A 21,592-nucleotide genomic window follows, 5' to 3' on the forward strand; every position below is an offset into this window, starting at 1 on the left:
TTCAAGGCTATATGATAAGCCTACACAATCTATTTCATACCTCCCACCTCTTCGATCTACTACAACTTGCACAAAAATAATTGGATCCTCATATCCTGACGATATGCACATCTTCAAATGGTAATGAAGAATTGTACAAGGTTTCAAATCTATCAGATAAGCAATATTGGAGGAGGAGTGTTCACAAGCTATTTTACACCTTCCACCCCGCTTAGATCCATTTTAACTTTTAGGAAAATAATTGGATCCTCACGTCTAGATAATATGCATATCTTTAAATGGCAATGAAGCATTTTGCAAAGTTTCAAGTCTATCCTATAAATAAGCCATATAGAAGGAGAAGTGTTTACAAGATTTTATGACAGACAGGTGGACAGAAAGTACAAAAACAATGTCTTCCCCTTGAAAATTGAATATAGGAGTGCCTGGCCTTGTGATATATACAATGTATATTGGCCTCTCATCAAGGCAACTTCAGTAAGATTCTTGGTCTTAGTGCACACAAGTTTTCTCTTTCATGAATCTTTCAGACTTCATTTGCAGTCCTATTTCACTTCAAAAATATTTCTGTTGAATATTTGACCTTACCTAGTATTTCTAATTCATGTACAATAATTCTGAAAACCAATCATAAAATGATGACTTCTGTTGAAAAACAAGACAAACCACAGGAGAAGTTGTTGAGCAAAACTAAATTTAAATCTAGATTTTTCCTTTAACAGAACCTAGTTTTCTCAGGTTAATCTACATAAGTTGACAGAAAACAAATCATACAGCAACATTTTAACATTTATTGAAACAATCTCCCAGTATTTAAGACATTATTGCAATTTAAAAAGTAACTATGATTTCTCAGAGATGTACATAAAGCATTTTAAGAATTCATGACAACATGATTATATTATTTAAAGTGAAATTTAAATGAGTATCCCCACCTGTAGGTAGGTTACAGCATGTTCATGAAAGGTCCCAGAGGACCTGATGCTCTACTGACATATGCAGAAATAATTAAATTCTTAAAATTTACTTAGGCATAGCATTAACTTTGTTCCTTGGGACTTGTCCACATAAGAATTGGGACAAACTACATCAGGGGATCATTGAGGGCAAGTTTCATCAAAATCCAGCTGGTATCTTAGGAGAAAATGCAATAACATACTCTTTTGAATGTGACCTCTTACTGGACCCCTAAGGATGGATTTTTTTTTAGGACCAACTACAACACTAGGGGATCATTCTTGGTCAGTTTCAACAAAATCCAACCAATAACATAGGAGGATGCCATCATTACTTTTTGGGTGTGGTCCCTGATTGGGCTTGTAGGGGTAGGACACCCATGATAATTCATTAGCACCAACTAAAGTACTAGACGATTATTCTGAGTAAGTTTCATCAAATTCCAACTAATAACCTGGGAGATGTGATTACCCTTACTTGGCCCCTACAGTCAGACACCTATGAAAATTCATAAGGATCAACTAGACCACCAGATGATCAATCTGGGAAAGTTTCTCCAAAATCCAACCAAAAACCTGAGAAAAGATTCAATGACAGACTTATTAAGGGGTTGCCTCTTACTTTGTCAGACTGGGTCAAGAGCCCCATGAAAATTCATAAGGACAAACTACACCACTAGGGGATTATTCTGCGAAAGTTTTATCAAAATCCAGCCAATGACATAGAAGGAGATGCAATAATAATCTTTTTTGGGGATGGCCATTAACTGGGTCAATTCCTATGAAATTCATAAGAACAAATAATCTTCTAGGGGATCAATTTGCATAAGTTTCATCAAAATCGAACCAAATACCTAGGAGTAGGAAATGGGACAACAAACTTGAGGTGCTTAATGGGATCCCTAGAGGTCTGACCCCGATAAAAATTCATTAGGACCAACTACACCATTAGAGGATTATGCTATATGTTTTATCAACATCCATCCATTGCCTTAGGAGAACTTTTGGGGTGGCCCTTAAATAGGCCCATAGGGAACGGACCCCCATGAAAATTTATAAGGTCTAATTAGACCAATAAGGGAAAATTCTGGGTATGTTTCATCAAAACACAACCAAAAACCTAGGAGAAGTTGTGATACCAAACTTTTTAGGGCTTGGCCCCTAAGTGGGAACTGGAGTTCTGACCCCCATAAAAATTTATAAAACCAACTAGACCACTTGGGGATTATTCTGAGTAAGTTTTATCAATATCCAACCAATAATGTAGGAAGAGATGCAATAACAATTTTTTAGGGTTCACCCTTACTAAGCCCTTAGGGGTAGGACCACCATGAGAGCTTATTTGAACCAATCACACTAGTCAGGTATCATTCATAGTAAGTTTCCTCAAAATGCAACTTATAACCTAGGAGGAGAGGCAAATAACAAACTTTTTGGGATGTGGCAGTTAACTGGACCCCTGAGGGTCAGACCCCTATGAAAATTTAAGACCAACTAAACTACTAGGGAATCATTCTAGGTAGGTATGATCAAAATCCATTCATTACCTCAGGAGATGCTATTACAAGTTTTAAGGGTGTGGCCCCTTATTCGACCCCTAGGGGTCAGAACCCAATAAAATTGGATTTGTACCATCTAGACCACTACCAGCTCATTTTATGAGTTTTATCAAAATCTGTTCCATGCAAAGAACCTTAAGTTTACAGATGGATAGACGACAGGGTATCACATAAGCTCAGTAGAGCTATAAACTGTAAAATATAAGTATTCATTCAGGCCAGTGACCTTGACCTTTTGACCTCAAAGACATAGACCATGTCTCAATTCAAGCTTTAACCCTTATGCTCAAAGAATAAAAAGGAAAGTGACATTCAGAAATCTTGGAAACTAGGGGATCATTCTTGTTCAGTTTTATCAAATTCCAATCAATGACCTAGGAGGAAATGTGATGACTTTTTAAGTCATGGCTCCTTAGGGGTTGAACTCCATAAAATTCATTAGAACCAACTAAATCACTAGGAAATCATTCCGGTAAAGTCTCATGCAAATCTTCTCGTTAACTTAGAAGGAAATGTGATGACAAGAAATGACAACAGATGGACAGACAATAGGGTAATGTATCAGCTTCAACTGTAGATCTAAAATCTGTTTATTGCTTTTACTTTGTTCCTGACATTTTTGTCATGGATGTTGCTGTTTTTGTTCTCACAGTCTGTCATTAAATAGCTTTGTTCTGACTTTGGTGTATTGTTCATGTGCAGTTAAACCTCTGATGCTCTGTAAGTTAGTTGTTGTGAGAAATTGAAGAATGGCCTCTTTGCCTACAAAAGAAACCAAAGATGTCCTATAAACATTTAATTCCAAATTATTTTTAATGAAAACAAGGAATCTGTGAGCCAATGCTCACTAGTGATACCCCCGCTCTAAACATCCAAGTTCTCAGCAAACAGGAAGTTGTCCAATGGATCTGAAAATGCATCCCTAAATACATCATACCTATATAAATCTTCATGCAAAATATCAGTAGCCTGTGATGTATAGTTGCTGAGAAATATGTTACGAAAAATGTTGTATCTGACCACTGCATACGAAAAATTCTAAGTTTTCGGCAAACAGGAAGTAGATGTCCGATGGATCTGAAATTGCATCTCACAATACATCTCATCCATATAAAGCTATGTACAAAATTCTAAGATGTTAAGTTGTATAATTTTTGAGATATAGCAAACAGAAAGGTGTTACAGATGGAATGATGGACAGACGGATGGAATGACACACAAGGGTAAAACAGTATACCCCCTATCCTTGTGGGGGTATAATTAGCCCTTAATCACAACCTTGGTAAACTAAGGGAGATCATAATAAAATTCATTACGATCTTATCTCACAACCTTCATGTAATCATTTCCATTCTATATATATTTACATTACATGTATTCATTACAAATGCTTACTTTGCAGTGGTCTCTCATTTGTGGAGCAGATGGCAGTCTGATATACAAAGTCCCTAAAATGATTTCTTACAATAATGCTATCTTCTCTTGACCATTTCACTACAACAAAAAGTATGATTTTATATTAACTGTAAATGCATTATAATTTGAACACCAAAACGAAATAATGTGTCTTCCAAAATATGAAAGTTATGTCTTTTTAAATGTTGCCATCTAGCTTGTCTAACATTACAAATCTGTTTTATGGCTGTTGGTGGTTGTGTTGATTTTACTGGTGTAAACCAGCAAGAAGCAATAACAGTACAACACAGTGAGATGGATGGGGCAAAGCTGTATTTTCTTGAGAAGCTTTACTGAAAATAGTTACTTTGGTTTCATTAATATTCCCGGTCATGGAATTCCATGGTTTTCAGTAGGTGCTTCGGTTCAAGCAAAGATGCTTAGATTCTAGGATATTTGAATTCATGGATGAATGTTTTATATTTAACATATATAGGTAATTATAACATTTCGTTGAACATTTGAATTCATGTATGAAGTCAACAACAAAATCCACGAAAATTGATGATCGACAAAAAATGATGAAACTACAGTAAGTCTTTCTGAGAAGACAATTTGTTTGTTTCCCTACTGCTCATCTCCTCAAAAATTCCTTGTACTGACCCATAATACAATTATCATTCACTTTAGCAATGATTATTAAAATCTAACAATTCAAGGACAGTAACTTTGAAGAGACAAATACCATCAACTTTAAAACAATTTTGACCTTCATCTTTGCTCAATATACTTTTGCACTAAATGTAAATCCAACATATCACATTCTGATATTTCATCTGAAGTTAAAAGTGGTGGAATTAAAATTTTCAAGGGCAGTATTTCTAGCATAATATGTCATCAAAGTCAAACTTGTCCTCTGTATTTGCTTTGTTTTTATGAGATTATTGATTGTTTATCTCCACACTCAACAATTTTTCAGCTACATGTATATAATGGCATCCATGTTTTTATTGGTATTCTCACATAATGTCATCCATGTTAAATATATCCATGTTCTAATTTAAATGAAGGTGTGATGCCTTGTTTACACATTTAATAAAGTGCACCGCCACGGCACATGATACGCCCGTCACATATTGTTAACAGTATAGATTGTACCCATTAAAACATTGTTTTTTTATATCACCTTAATTAAATGTCACAGTGACCTTAAAGTAGGATGCGACACACCTTCTACCTAAGATGCATTAGTTGACCAATTTTGGTGATTCTAGGTCTAGGTCTAATAGTTTTCAAGTTATGAGCCGGACAAGTTTTTGCCATATATGGCCATATCTTCTTAATGAAAAGTCACAGTGACCTGGTTTTAATGTGCGACACACCTTCTACCCAAGATGTATCTACAGACAAAGTTTGATGATTCTAGGCCTTGTAGTATTTAAGTTACGGGTCGGACATGAAAAAGCTAACAGACGGACGGACATGAACGCCATACCAAATACGTCCCGTCTTAAGACGGGCGTATAAAAATGTTAACTGCAGTTGTACTCAAGCCAGAGACCTTGCCCTTTGAGAAGCAGTAACAAAAGTAATACAGTTCTGGATGAATGGACAGTTAAAAGATGACAGAACATGGAATGACACCTCAATGGCTTCGGTTTATAAGCAAAAGTTGATTAAATTGCATAATCCAATTGTTTAAGAACAGTAGAGCAAATATAATATGAAACTTAATTCTTGCCTGAGCATTTTCTAGATGTCCTAGGAACATTCGTTTGAACTGATTCCACCTGTTCATCATCACCGTTAGTATCTTCTTCATTAACATAACAAGTTTCCTCTAAAATTGAATGGAATTCATCAGTAGTCTACTTATTCATTAGGAAATTAAGAAGTCAGTAAATTGTAAAAGGCAATATTTCCCGAAATGTAACTTAGAATGTTATGTAGATCAATACCCAAAATGAGGTAAAAAGAAATGATCAAGAGAGAAAAACAGATGACTCAAATATCTGAGAATACAGTTTTTACAATCCTTGTGTTCAAGTTTCAAAGTTTCATCACATTAAAACAGAGCTTATTAAACATCTTCATGTTAAAGCACTGATTAAATTATTCGAAAGAACAATGAAAGCATAACTATACCTGGAAGCATTGCAGAACATTGAATACCATTTAGGGACTCCTGAACAGAACCTGAAATATATTTAAATATGCATTACAGACTACAGGTATAGACGTTAAGGTTAGGGTTGGTTTCAAGAAATACTAAAATTGGCCAAAATGGCATGGTTGATTTAATACATTATTCACTGACATAAAATGAAATATTTTAGGCCATGCCTTTAGATATCATGCTGGGAAAATTACAAAGATATGAACATGTAGCACACTTCTAAAGTGCCACATGCAGATTTTCTTCGTGTCCATTACAACTGTACATGGTCTGAAGAATATCAAATAAAAGCTGTGAGAGGAGTTAATAACATACTGAGAAAAATACAAAGTTCAACTGCATGTAAACTTTTCCAAAAAATGTCTGAACACTTCCTAAAAATCACATACATATCTTCAATGTGTTCATTACAACTGTACAAGCAAGGTCTGAACAATGTAAAGTAAACGCTATGAGAGGAGTCAATTTTACAAAGTAGGTACTGTCTATTTCAAAACAAGTTGTGAAAGTGACAAAGTTCAACTAAATGTAAATTTTGGAAAAATGTCAGAGCGCTTCCAAAAAGTCAAAAATACATCTTTAATGTCTCCATACAATTGTACAAAGTTTGAAGGATGTCAAGTTAGAGGTGTGAGATGATTTGATTACACAAAGTACATTGCATGCACAAGTGGTCCGCTCAGCCAGCTGATCACCTGGCATTCACCATACTTCAAAGCTGAATGCAGGTTCTGCAACCCGGCCAAACATTCAACATCATAAGGAGATTAAATTAGTTGTAAAATACACTCAAAATCTATTTGATCATCATTTTTGTATCATGCTACAAAAGCAAAACTTCTTCCTAGCAAAAATTTGAGCGAAGCATGAATGAATTTATGCTAAATCCTAAAATTGCTCCTGCAAAAGCTGTGCGTCCTCCAATTACCACTTTACTGTGAAAGAAATGAAGTGTAATTGTTAGGAAGTATCACTAAGTCTCAAATACAACCTTCAGATTTAAAAGCCAGTGCCCTACCAAAAAAAAAAGTTTGAACCCACTAGCTAGTATTAATAGGTGCCCCGATATACTTAAACCTAAGTACCACAACGGCCAAATCTACCAAAATTAATTCAATTTGCAACATCTGCACTAGTTGTTGATGCATTTATGGTTACCTCACATATTCTTAAATTCTTTACTGTTAATTTTTTTTGCTTCTCATGCAAAAAAATGTTAAAATCCAAGTTTGGAAGTGCAAGGATGATCATGCTGCTTTTTGTGCCCTCAAGTGAAGATAGCATAGTCATGTGGGATGCTTTATTTTATGGAAAAATGCCATATTCACATCTGCAAGAGACATCTTTTACTGTCTTAACTACATTGATGACATCTTTTTTCATTCCCTGATTTTGTTTGTTTGTTTTTTTTGCCACACTCAACAATTTTCCATCATACAATGGTGTCCAGTTTTTATTGGTGGAGGATAGAACCAGTAACAATATACTTGAATCTCATGGTCGCTTATATGCCCCGTGCATAATATCAAATCATTCTCTCCAGTGCTTTATGACAAGATGATTTTTTAAGAATGGTACCTTTTTAACCATTTGGGCCCATAAGCACAGAACCCTGTGACTAGGGACACCATTTGAACACACTTGAATCCCCATCGCGCAATGATACGTTTTGCCAAGTTTGGTTGAAATTGGCCTGGAGAAGAAATTGAAAATGTGGAAAGTTTACAGACTGACGGATGACAGACAAACTAATCAAAAAACCTCACATGAGCTTTCAGCTATAGTGAGTTAAAAATGAAATGGAGCCATATCATTTGGGTGGATTAACATACATGTATCATGAATCAAACCGAAACTTCTGTATCACAATTTATAACACCATGGTATATTGTTGTACTCCTTTTGCTGGGGGAGACATAATTGATTAACAGCTTTACCTGACTTGTTCCTTTGGTTGCTGCAGCTACTGCTTCCCTCATAGTCACCCTGTCCATTTTCATCATTTTCTGTGTTTCCATTACATGTATGTTCCACTGAAAAAGAGTATAAAATGATACAATGCCAACTCATGGTAAGGAATGAACGGTCATGAGTAAAATAAAAATAGGTTCTCCAAACTTGCAGATTAACCCTCAGCATTTTGACATATTGACACAAAAAGGCTAATCTACCATATCTGATTAACATCCTACCAAGTTTCAATAATCTTCTAAATTTAAGACTTTTTTTTATATTTTCAGTACATGTAACAGTGACCTCCCCAAAGGTCAAATTCACATTTTGACCCCAACATCTACCTTATCTGAGTAAACATCCTGAGAAAGTTCAATGATCCATCTTCTATAGTTTAGGAGATAGCTAATTTGCTATTTTTAGTAAACAAATTTGTTATTTTTAATAATAGTGATCTCTCCAAAGGTCAAATTTACATTTTAACCCCAAAAAACAAATATAAACTATATCAGTAAAGATCCTACCAAGTTTCAATGATCCATCTCCTATACTTAAGATTTTTCTATTTTAATTTACATTGACCTCCCCAAAGGTCAAATTGATACTTTGACCCCAAAAGGCATATCTACTCTATCTGAGTAAACATCCTACCAAAGTTCAATGATCCATCTTTTATAGTTTAGGAAATATTTTCCTAAAACAATTTTGCTATTTTAAGTTATAGTAACCTCCCCAAATGTCAACCTGACATTTGACCCTGAAATGCACATCTACCCTATGTAAGTGAACATCCTAGTAAGATTCAGTGGTCTTACTCCAAAATCAAAGGATGTATGGCCTGGAAACAATAGTCTAATGCACACACACACAAACACTAATACACTCCCATCTGACTTTGTGTTGACAATACCCTTAGGCCAAAATTGGCAGAGGGGTAAAAAATTAAGAAATCTAACTGCAAAGATAGTATTAGATATGTCCAAGTGACACCATTGCCCCACTTCAGCAGAAAAATTGGAAATTTACAATTTGTAACTACCTATAATACAGCTATATATAAACAAGAGGCCAATGGCCCACAATGCTCACCTAAACATAAAAGTTGCTAGAAAGCTTTATGCAATATACCAAGTCATTCTGCTCAGTACTTCCACTAAAGACAATTTATATCTTTTCCAGTATAAGACTTTGTTAAACTTTCATCCACTTGCAGGCCCTTAACATGCTTAAGTCAATGGATTGATTTCCCTTGAATAATTTGACTCCTCTTGTTGCTGGGCAGTTCATGCAAAATATCTAATCATTCTGCTTAGTACATGTACTTTCACAGAAGAACATTTTTATATCTTTTACTGTATAGGGGCCTCCATGTCAAAGTGGTTATGGGATCACATTTTTAATCATGAGACCTCTCATGTCCAGTCTTATTAGTACTTTCGCAGAATATTTTTTTTTTAATATCTTTACCTATATAAGCATATGTTTAACTTTGAACCTACCCCCATGGGTAAAATTTGAAACCACTACCCCATCCCCACCCATCCCCTTATGGGCAGTCGACAAGTTGACAAACCAATATCACTTTAACAATTTTTGTTGCTAGGAAGCTTCATGCAAAATATCAAGTGGTTCTGCCATGTACTTTCACAATTTTTTAAATCTTATTTCCTATATAAGCCTACGTCAAACTTTGAACCCCCTATATGGGCCCCAAAGTTTGCAGATCGTTTTCTCTTGAATGAACTTGAATCCCATGGTCCTTTAGATGCCCCATGCATAAAATCTTATCATTCTTTCCAGTGCCTTCTGAAAAGAAGATTTTTTCAGAAATGGTACATTTTCACCCTTTTTGGCCCTTAAGTACAGAACCCTAGGTGCCAAGGGCACCATTTGAACAAATTTGAATCCCCACCGCGCAATAATGCTTCCTGCCATGTTTGGTTGAAATTTGCCTAGCAATTTCAGAGAAGAAGTCTAACACTTAAAAAATTTACGAAGGACAGACAACGGAAAAATTGTGATCAGAAAAGCTCACATAAAACTGCTGTTCCACGTGAGATAAAATGGTCCATAATACTGAATTTTCTATGAAATGACATGAATGTAAAACAAAGCAATCAATTCATGGCTTAGGTGAAGTCAAGTAATGAGTAATAATATATATCATTTCCTTCCATGGGATGAGAAAAGCCATAAACTTCAAGTATAGGTTGAGAGGTGAAAAACTCAAAATACAATGTAAACTGAAACTATTCATCTTCATGGTTATCAAATTTCAAATTTGTATTAATGCCTCAATTCAAGGGTAAATCATTATATAACTTTATATCTAAAGAAATTTAATCCAGTTCATTGAACATTTGATATCATGGATCAAGTCAATCACAGTAGATTGAGAAATTATTATGCTTTCTTCAATATCTGTACCTTATTTCTCCACCAGAGATTCTGAGTATCTCCATAGTTATACAGTATTTCTTCTTTCTCTTGAATATCTCTGACAGCAAACAAGCATAGACAAGGCCTCTCAAAAGTCAAAAGTTTCATGACAGCATTAGCCATCTTGTTCCCATCATTGACATACTGGCATATATGATCTTGAGTTGAAGCATCAATACTGAAAATGACAAATAGATGTATCTCAAAGTGGTAGCAAGTCAGCAGAAATGGCAAAGTTATGATATTAACCTATATTTTGACTAAAATTGAAAGTGGTAAGGGTTGTAACTCTTTAAAAAAATTAAAAACAATGGACCATAATGCCCCTCCTCCATGTGCATCTTCATATCATGCCTTTACTTTTTACAAAGTTTCAAAACATTTTCCCTCAAACCATTGAAGAGGAGTTGCGATGAAAAAATTAATCTACTATTCTGGAGATATTTTAAGTGTCAAGGGCTGTAAACTCTGTAAAAAAAAAAACAATGGAAATATAGGTGGCGGTGACCTACTTTTGGTATAGAAAGAAAAAGGCACACAAAATTTTGCCTTAAAAGGGCACACGTTATGCAATTTTCGGATTTTTAGGGCACTTTGTTATCATAATTATTTGATTTTAAAGGCAACAATATTTAGTAATATATATAACTTTGCAATACATCCTACATGTATATACTTTCTCTTTTTGAGAAAGTGTTATATGCATCTTCATGTACTTGTCTTCCAAAAATAAAATTACACAGATTCAGAAAAAACTAGTATATAGGGGGGAGGGGGGCATTATTTCATAACTTCAGGTCATGTAAAATTCCCTCAATTTACATTTCATAGAATGAACTTAACTCGTTATATCTTTCTTTTTTCGTTAGAGACGACCAGTGGTCTAATGTAGTTTTAAGATTACTTTTACCAAAAAGAAATAAATGGCGCTCTGTTGTCGATAGGTTTGAATGAGAAAAGGGGCATGGCGCCGGAAAAAAAGGGCATGGCATCAGGAAAAGGGCATGACACCGCGCCATGCTAAATTGCTTTAGATTGAACACTATGGTATATTACACAATATACCTACTCATGTACCAAATATGAATATCCTGATTGAACTAGTTGAGGAGATATTTCCCCAAAACCCAATTTCTTTAATTGGTTAAGGTCAAAATACAAAAGGCAGTGACCTAATTTTGGTATGTGACAGAGTATTACATGTAACAAAGTATGTACACAGTATGAACATCCTGCACAAAATAGTTGAGGAAAAATAAACCAACAAGAGCAACGCCAATGTGGCATAATACGCCCGTAGATTTTGCTCAAGGAAAACATATTTTAGTGGGATTCATATTTTAGTGAAGTTAGCACTGTCCTCTGTGAGTTAATTCATTATTATGCTTGTAGAAATGGATATCAAGATATAAAGAGGGATAGCCTTAGAACCTTGACCTCTGACTTTGAAAAACAATAGGCACCTTCCTCTCATCATGATGATCAAATATACCAAGTTATAATATCCTGGAGCTTACGGTTCAGTTTGTATCCTGCCCACAAGGTTTTCCTAAAAAGTGATACTACGACCTTGACCTTGAAAAACAATAGGCATCTTCCTCTCATCATGGTGATCAAATATACCAAGTTATAACATCCTGGAGCTTACGGTTCGGTTTGTATCCTGCCCACAAGGTTTTCCTAAAAAGTGATACTACGACCTTGACCTTTGACCATGAAAAACAATAGGCATCTTCCTCTCATCATGGTGATCAAATGTACCAAGTTGTAAAGTCCTATGGCTTATGGTTCAGTCTGAATCCTGCCCACAAGGTCCGGACAGACAGACGGACGACGCCATACCATAATACGTCTCGTCTTCGACGGGCGTATAAAAAACTATCAGGCAGACACGCAATAAGCAACTACTTTTACAGACAGTCAGGCACAAAGCAAATACATGTACAGGTATCATATTACCCCGACTTTGTCAAGTCCGGTACAAAAAACTATTTCAATTATGCATTAACCAAATAAAGATCAATCATGTTCTTACATGTACATGTCGTTTAATTTAGAAAACAACAATGAGCTTTGCAAACTGAAAACAAAACACTTTCTGATGTCTACCATCATTCATGTATAAAACTTACCACATACTTTTTCCTTTGTTCTTGTAAAAAAAAAAATAATTTTCATCACATTTTCTCTGCCTTTCAAATGCCTCTTCTTCAGTAATTATTTCTCCAACATATTCTAGAAGAAAATCCCCTGCTCTGAAGTCTTTTTCGGCAAATACACCAAATCCTGCATAATGCAAGAACAAGTGCATTCATACAAATAGAGCACAAGCAACTCAGCATTAGTTCACCTAAAGTAAACAGTACACTGTATGTATAGCAATAACATTTCTTTCTCATTTGCACTCAATTTCAGTGATTCAATATTTGGTGATACAAGTACTTATTAGGATCACATACATGTACAATACCATGCAATTACAAGCTTATGTGTGTCTGAGTTGATGGGTCAAACACACAATAGTGCCAAAAAATATCAATATGATTTTTCAAAATCTACTACATGTAGGTGAGCATTTATAATAGCACAAGCAAGCATAAATTCTTATTTCAAACCTTCTAAAAACCTCCTAAAAATATCTCTATTTAAAGTATATTCAAGAAAAGGTACCAATGTGGCAATCAAAATGGAAAGACCAGGGACAAAATTGAAAATAAATACGATCGACACATAAAAACACACAAAAAACAAGGAAACGCATGAACCCTAGAATCATCCTGGGTGAGGCCAGGTGTTCCAGAAGAGTGAGCACTTCATGAGTGAGTGCTCCACGTGTCACTCGCCATGTATTTCTCAAAGTCAAATCAGGTAAGAGACCAGAAAAATTAGTTATGTAGCGCAGAGTATATCACGAGACAATTTTGAAACACTGATGCTGTATCTGTTAACGAGTTTGTGGTGTCGCCCATAAAACTTTTTCATTGATGATATAAGCTTGTTTTTTGGCAAGCAACACAGATCTGTTCAAGAAGTCTTTATACAAAGAGCTTCCTCTAGCATGTCTAGCGTAGCGAATCAACTGGGAAACAAATACACCGTACGCGGGAAAAGATGGAATGTTGCTTGACAAGTGTGGAAAGTTGACAATAGGGAAATTGTAATCATCACGTTTATCATATATCTTCGTGTTTAATTTTCCTTGCCTGTCAAATTAAAAAAAAAAGGTCTAAATATGAGGCAGAACAATGCGACTCCATACATGTAGTTGAGTTAATCTCAAGCTCAGGAGGATAAATGATATGCAGATACTTAGAAACAGTATCATTGTTAATCAGTCTTCGACGTTAACCAGCGGCCCGATCCCCGAGGCCAGTAAAATCGGGATCAGGCTTCTTAAAATATTAAACCCTGGAGTCCGGTGGGCCTGTAAATGTTTTCTTATATGTTCTGTATATATTACAAATAAAGCGTGAGCTTGACTCAGACTAAATGTCATGACTTAGTAGTCAAATTTCGCATAGAAAAATTATCAACCATGCTGCCTTTTCTGAAGTATAGGGAGGGGGCTCGTCCGGGAAATTCAAAACCACCCAAGCGTATTTCACAATCACAACCATCCGATAAAAAAACCCAAAAAAAACCCTGTCGTACGAGGAGAAAAAAAACGAAAATTCATGCCCCATTGGACCGAGGGCAGTGTTCGAAATTAACCATAGACCGATAGACCGAGTCTATGTCAAATGGCACTGGTCTATGCCAACTGTAATTGAGATAGACCAAATTGTCTATGCCAATTTTCTAGATTTAAAGCAATAAAGTATCCAAGAGGGCCTTGCGTGGTCAGTCGACGTCTGATAAACATTATGAGGAAAGGATATTACAGAAATGGAAAGAAAATACACTTTCTAAGTATATTAGAAGTAAATGAAAATGTTTTAAATTTGTGTTATTATTTTTTCAATGTTATGGTCTATGCCAATTCGATGAGGTCTAAGTCATTTTATCTTGGCATAGACCTGTGGTCTATACCAAGTTTTAAACCAATTTCGAACACTGCGAGGGTGGGCCTTGGCTAACATTTAAGTGATTCTGGAGAAAACAAATTGTTTTGTAAGTGGTGTATACAAAACAGAGTTGAACATAAGCTGCTGATGTATCTGCGAGATTAATCAGTCTATGCGAAAGACATCGGACCGTCGGACCTGACCGATGTGCAGTGCCTCAGGTCCGATGCATCATTTTTTACACCGGACCAGAATGTCCGATGTCTCAGTGTCCGGTTTTGAGCTTTACTATCTTGATGCGGAGTTTGTTATAAGTAAAAAAAAAATAGCACACATCCAAATACGTAAATGAATTGATTAAAACCGCATGGACTGTCTAAAGTATTATACGGGAGGGATTCCTGGTATAGTATTACTAGTATAATAAATAAGATTCCCTTGGTTTTGCATTTTCACATGTTTCACTTTTTTACATTAGGTTTTTCGGTCTGACAAAATTTGGTTCGGTCCGGTGTGTTCATTGATTACACAGGACCGAATGTCCTGTGTGGTCCAAAAACTTTCGCATATACTGGATTAATATGTTGAAAAATAATATAATCCTTTTAATGTCAGTTGTTCTCTAACTATGATCATCTTGACCTGTATTTTCCTACAGTAGAACTGTGCATGTGTCTATAGAGTAGAATCAGCAGATAACAAGAGGTCAAATTAGAAAAAAAACATTTTGGGCCTGCAAAATATTGTTCGGGCTTGCACAATTATTATACTGGGAAGCCCGAAGGGCCTGTGCTTTACAAAGTTTTTCGTGAAAACTGGTTAATACATGTAGATAAGACGTCATCTATGTATCTGAACGTTAGATTAGATTTTGAGGCTAAGATCTTGTTTCTTATGCGGAGTTGTTCCTGCATGAATTCAGCCTTGTAGGAATATAGGAACAAATGAGCAAGCAAAGATGATATAAATATGGTTTAAACTCACCTTTATAGTCAGATATATATTTTACTTTGAACCCATCTTTGTCAAGACCAGCCTGACACCACCATTTGGCATCTTGCTCAGGCTTCAGGCGTTTTACTTTCTGTTACAAATAAAAACATAAAATGAAAACATCATATATCAGTCAACACTTGGTCATCTAACCATCTTTTAATATCTCAAGAAAGTCACTCAATAAATTGGGATATAAAAAGGTGTGCACTGTCTCAAAGTACAGACCCTGAAATGTGCTACTACACCTTAAAAACTAACCGAACCGTTCCGTGCAAGAAACGAACCGTACCGTTCAAGAAACGTACCATCCCGTTCAAGAAACGAACCGTATCGTTCAAAAAGCGTACCGTACCGTGCAGAAAGCGTGCAGGATAATATTATGCAAACCCCGCCCCCAAAAGCCCGAAAGCGTACCGTACCGTGCAGAAAGCGTGCAATTTATGTCACGTGAACCACTTTTTCAGCCACAGTATATTATTTTCACAATGGCGCCCGATGGGAAAGGAGGTCGTAGACTATCGCTGGCTATTCGAAGCATTATCCTCAAACATCATGAAGCTGGGTTATCAACTGTGAAAATCACCGAGATGCTTAAAACAAAGTACGATTTCAAAACTATGCGGCAAAGTGTTAGAAGATTTCTAATTCGCTATGAGACGAATGGTTGTCTACTGTTGTATTCAATATGTACTTTCCTACGTACAGTGTCTGAATCATATGAGAAATTTCTAGACCGATTAGAAAAATTGTCACGTTCTACACTGTAATATTTTCATTACTTTATTAGCAATAATTTTGACATATCTTTTTCTCTTCTACATTGATAACGACCCATATAGATAGATGTAGATTGGCGGATTTATTAAATACACTAATAAACAATTTTTAATTACATCGACAGAGAAATAAATAGATACATACATGTGTAAAAGAATGTAAACAAGTTAAATTGATGCAAGGCATCAAATCGGACGCAAAAAATTATTCATTTCAGCATTTTCAAGTATTTCAACAATATATAGAAAAGGTATATGAAACATTTTTATTGCAAACTATACACTTGCCTTACTTTTCTGTTAATTTTTTTTAATTCAATTTTCAGTAATCAAAAATAAAGTCAGGGAAATGAAAATCGGACTTCGCGTGATAAAGGATAGGAATATATATGTATTATCATCATTTTATTTGATTCAAAGACAAATGCAACAGATATCTAACATTATTAATTATGAATGACTGAATGCTGACAAAAAAGGATGTACAAACTTCACGTGCAGATATCCTGGATCTTTCATAATGCCGATGATAAATCACAATAAATGTGAAGTGCAGAAAATAATCATTGTGTCATTTGCGACTTTAGTGTATTCAAAACAAAATTCACTTCTTCTTAAAAACTTTTCCAATTTAGGCACTGTAATTTATATCCGGAAACTTAATACGCTTTGTTTTTACACTTACGCACGCCCATGTCGGGGAGCAGTTCATGTAACAACTTTTTATAAAATCGTAAATTAATAAATGTCTGATGAGAAATGAAAAACAAATTGAAACGTAATAACAACCATTAAGACTTAGACTTAAGCAAATTCTAAAAACTTTTATTCATAACTTTTATGTACGTTATCAATATGGAATTATTCCATCAAAGCAATCAAAAATAACATCTCATTTCCCCATGTGCACATTCTAACACAACCACAAATCCTGCAGCCGATAATCAAAGAGCCAAATAAGACCGATCGAGTGAAAACAAACTATCGAAACGTACAATTTATACGAAGTCAAAGCGTTCAGGTCACGCCCACTTCATTAATAAAACGTGCAAACCGTTCACAAAGCGTGCAGCTATTTTTAGCAAACTGTACCGAGCAAGAAGCGAACCGTACCGTTCAAGAAGCGTACCGTACCGTGCAAGAAACGAACCGTACCGTTCAGAAAACGAACCGTACCGTTCATAAAGCGTACCGAACCGTACCGTGCAACTGGTGTAATAGCACGTTTCAGGGTCTGTAGATTATAGTGCAAGTCATGACACATCGTGTTGACATAAGTTTTAAATATCCTAAATAAGTTGGAGATATAGAACACACAAGAAATTAACAAAAAATGATCTAGTGACCTTAAAGATATGACCTAGAGGGTAGGTCATGACATGAATTGTATCATTTCATTCATATGGGTGCAGAGTCAGAGTGCATAGGAAAGTTGACAAAAAAGTGTCACAAGGACTGACAAATACAATTTTTTAATGCACTTGCCCAAGGGCAAGTAGCTATGTCAAAAATCACTTGCCCAACCTGCTGACCAATCACAATACCCCCCCCCCCCCCGAGATAAATGTTGAATATTGAAAGGAGATGTACATGTATACAGTTTCAAAGAAGGGCCTTGCTAAAGAGATCTATATATAGTAATACATATTTAATTATCCATACTGTGAAAAACATGTTGCGAATTGTGTGTGTGTGGTGGGGGGGGGGGGGCTCTGCATTTGTGTTAGCCTCCTTTCTTTGTTTACATTACATGTACCATATCCCCACCCCCACATAATGACGAGTTGACAGAGAAAGTTACAATATCTCTGGTGTCAAAGAATGAAAGTGATTGAACATTGGAATCATCTTTTAATGCAAGATTGTACCCACCTTTTGCAAAATGCCTTGACTTTCAAGTCCAGCTTTTAACTGAAAAAGTACAGATGAGTCCACTTAAAGGCATACACAATAGTTACAGGGGGAAATAACTCTGTTTTGCTATCACTAAGGCCATGGCGTCACAATATATGGACAATCAAAGCCATAACAGGCATGTAAACAAACGCCAGCACGTAACAATCTAGGTAAACATCATAGTTCATTTTTAATGTCACAGTGATTTAATAAAAGCAGGAAACGTACATCATAATTGCATGTAAATGGCAATGCTGCCGTCCGCCAAATAACGCGCCATTCATTGGCATGGGCAAAAATAAGATGAAAAAAGTGTTAAATAATGCCAAATATCTAAAAAAAAAAACAACAAGCGCATTGACCCCATGTTTTGAAAAGAGCATAAATATACGTGTATTATCATTTACAGCATATGAAATTATGAACAAATTGTCATCATGAGGAAAAATTTTAATTTGCCATTATCATGATTATGTATTGTATAAAAGGGTATAAATAATGATAAAAACTGCAATTTTACCCCATAAAAATTGGAAATTCAGTTCACAATGATTTTTTTACAAGAAAATAAATTTAATGAATGCTCTCAACAATGAACCTCAAACAAGGCAGTTCTGACTTTTACTTTGCAAGAAATTTAAGTTTTTATTTAACATTAACATGATTAAACTGTTTTTCATGTATTTTCAAAAACACCCCCTTATGGCGGCCCCATAGCTCTGTAAATCGCGCATTATGAGGTAATTTTCTTTGCATATATCTAATGTTCATATCTTCAATGATACGTGGTGTAATTTTAAAGAAAATCTCATTGTAGGAAAAAACTGTTGTGTATGCCCTTAATCTGATATCAGTTGCTTAAGGTTATAACCATAACTACATACGATATACAACTGACATACATAATTATAATATTCTATAAATAGGGATTTTCGCCGTGACGTCAGAAATCAGTCACGTGACTTACTGGTTGGCAAAACATTTGAAAGTTTAATGGCCGAATGCTGAGTAAACACGAGCAAAACGATGGTTGTGTCATGTTGTGTAATAGGCTGTGCTAATAAATTTGATAAGAGTAGTCCGAAAAGCTTTTACCGCATACCCAAGAAGCAAGAATCAAGAAGAGAGCTCTGGATATCTGCAATTAAGCGTCAACACATCAGTGGTAAATCATGGGAACCAGCGGACATCTTCTGTACTAGTACGTTAGTCATGAATTCCATTAGGAATTATTTACAAGAACAACTATCGTAATTATGCATTTATATTGTCCCATACTTGTAAGCATCTAATGATTTGTAGGCCTTCATAGACTCCTTTGTAAACAAAGATGGTGTGTCGATCAGGTACAGGTAAATATCACCGAACGTCAGATCTGGCCAGGTACCTGGGCTTTGGCTCCAATTCACGTTAAATGGTAAGGATCATGCAGAGAACAGGTACCACGGTTGTACAGCAACTTTACCGTATATCTCCTTTTCGCTTCTTCTGACAAAGAGTTCGCATATGTTGATAAAATATCGTTATCGGTAGACTTCTTCATACTAAGTGCCATTATCAATTTTTGGTTCTGCCAACCAGTTTACACACATGCCTGAATCGTGACGTCGCAGTACGCTTCGGCGAACATTCCTATACATATTGTGTAGGATTAACATGTATGTATGTAAAATAATACACTAAATATGCAATAAGTATCACTAAGTATACATGTAACTCAAGTATTACACATATGTATGATTATTTTGGGTGCAGAGTTAGAACCTTAATAATGAATAACGAATTTAATCAATATCAATTTTCATTTAATCAACTAATGATTTGGAAAATATTATAATAAAAAAGTAAACAATAGTGTTTATCTACAGTCAGATACATCTGAGATCTTTTCCTATATAAGACTATGTTCAACTTTTGTGTCATAGTACTGACCTCATCCCGAATTTTCTCGCGTTACCATAAACGCTTGCTGTGCTAGCTATAAACTTGAGATTTCTGGATTTGGTGAAACGTACAAAAACAAAAACAAAAAACAAAAAAACCAAAAAAAAAAACCCGTGAAGTTATGCATAATGAAAACATTCTATAATTATTACTGCTCTTGAAGAGTTGCTTTGGGTTGCATATTTAAAATTTGGCTAAAAGACAGCAAGCTTTTTTGAAAAGCTGATCATTGAACGCATTGATACTTATTAAAGCCGACAGAAATATAGCTGTGTTTTAATCTGCACTATAAAAAAATAATAGTTGATTTGTTTATCCTTGTAAACTTACCATGCGCTTCCCGTAAGATAAATTCGCCATTTTCCGCTCAATGTGACTGGATACGGAACACAAAACTCCGAGCCCGAGCGTTAATTTCGGAATCGTGAAAATGAAAATCTCATCGAACAACAAAATTTAAAGTTTTTAAATAATAAAATTTTAAATAAAGCAAGTGTCCAGATATGTGCCTATTAGTCATAGAAACAATGTTCAAAAACCGAAAATAAAATATATAGTCGATTTTTTATTTTTCACAACGATTTTTGATGGTCTCCCTAAGGCAGGTTTACTTTATTTTTCAATATACAAAGTCTATAATTAAAATTTATTTTCTGTCCTTAAAACCTGAAAGCGCCTACTCCTGATAACGCATTCTATGAAAGTACAATCTAAAGATACTACTACATAAGATTTATCCTTGAAAGTACAGTGAGTTGGCACCTGCACGATGCTAAAATATTAGGGAGCCCAGATTTTTTCCCCCTAATCCTGCGGTCTCCTTAATGCAGATAATTATATACCATTGGTCTATCTAAACATGATTTCATATATATATATATATATATATATATATATATATATATATATATATATTGTCATATTCTGTTAATCTTGATTTTAAGACTGTATTTGCTGTTACAATTTACTATTTTCAAAGTGTGCAAAGAATAATTGTAAAACTTAAATTTAAAAATGGGGGTTTACATATTCAAGAGACCATTTTGCAAAATATCTCTGGTCAACTATGGTAAAATATGTTTTTTTCTTAACCTTAGATATAATTCTAAATATTTTTAAAGAAGAACTGGCATGTAAACAATTTAGATTTTGAGAAGTTTTCAAAATTGCGATATTCTGTGATTTTTTTCTGAAGGATGTGAGCAGATTAAACAGCAATTGTGTATGTTTTCAATTGAATATCTTTAAAAATTCTCTCAGTAAATGAATAGCTATTGGTTTTTATATATTAGAGCTTAATATGATGTGCTTTGGTGCATATTTTAAATAAAACATGAGATAATGCATTCTTGTGTTAGAATTTGGCTTTTGCATTTGGGGGTATATGTGCTCTGTAGCACATAGTATAAAAATAAACCTGCAAAGGTATGTCTTATATGGGCTTTTTAGTTAGTTTATGAGTTGTTAAAGTTATTTAAATGAAAACAAATTTGATTGA

General features: G+C 35.0%; 1 protein-coding gene across 3 annotated transcripts; it reads right to left on the reverse strand.

Annotated features, from left to right (window-relative positions):
* Positions 1–777: 777 nt before the first annotated feature.
* On the reverse strand, positions 778–20,897 carry LOC125678787 (histone-lysine N-methyltransferase PR-Set7-like). 3 transcript variants are annotated; one of them, XR_008796514.1, is made up of 9 exons: positions 20,425–20,897; positions 18,127–18,165; positions 15,467–15,566; positions 12,611–12,764; positions 10,467–10,656; positions 6,056–8,119; positions 5,652–5,750; positions 3,911–4,009; positions 778–3,277 (listed from the first exon to the last, which is right to left on the reverse strand). XR_008796514.1 is itself a non-coding variant. In XM_056143082.1 (8 exons), the coding sequence occupies exons 1-7, from the start codon at positions 20,452–20,454 to the stop codon at positions 6,086–6,088; spliced, it is 630 nt and encodes a 209-aa protein (XP_055999057.1). In that variant the 5' UTR covers positions 20,455–20,897; the 3' UTR covers positions 5,652–5,750; positions 6,056–6,085. The 3 variants fall into 3 exon arrangements, 1 of the variants encoding a protein (XP_055999057.1); XM_056143082.1 differs by lacking the exons at positions 778–3,277; positions 3,911–4,009 and having other exon boundaries at positions 6,056–6,106; positions 8,024–8,119; XR_008796515.1 differs by lacking the exons at positions 778–3,277; positions 3,911–4,009 and having other exon boundaries at positions 5,658–5,750; positions 6,056–7,021; positions 8,024–8,119.
* Positions 20,898–21,592: the final 695 nt, after the last annotated feature.

This window comes from Ostrea edulis, chromosome 7 (assembly GCF_947568905.1).
Source record: "Ostrea edulis chromosome 7, xbOstEdul1.1, whole genome shotgun sequence".
NCBI classification, from domain to species: Eukaryota; Metazoa; Mollusca; class Bivalvia; order Ostreida; family Ostreidae; genus Ostrea; species Ostrea edulis.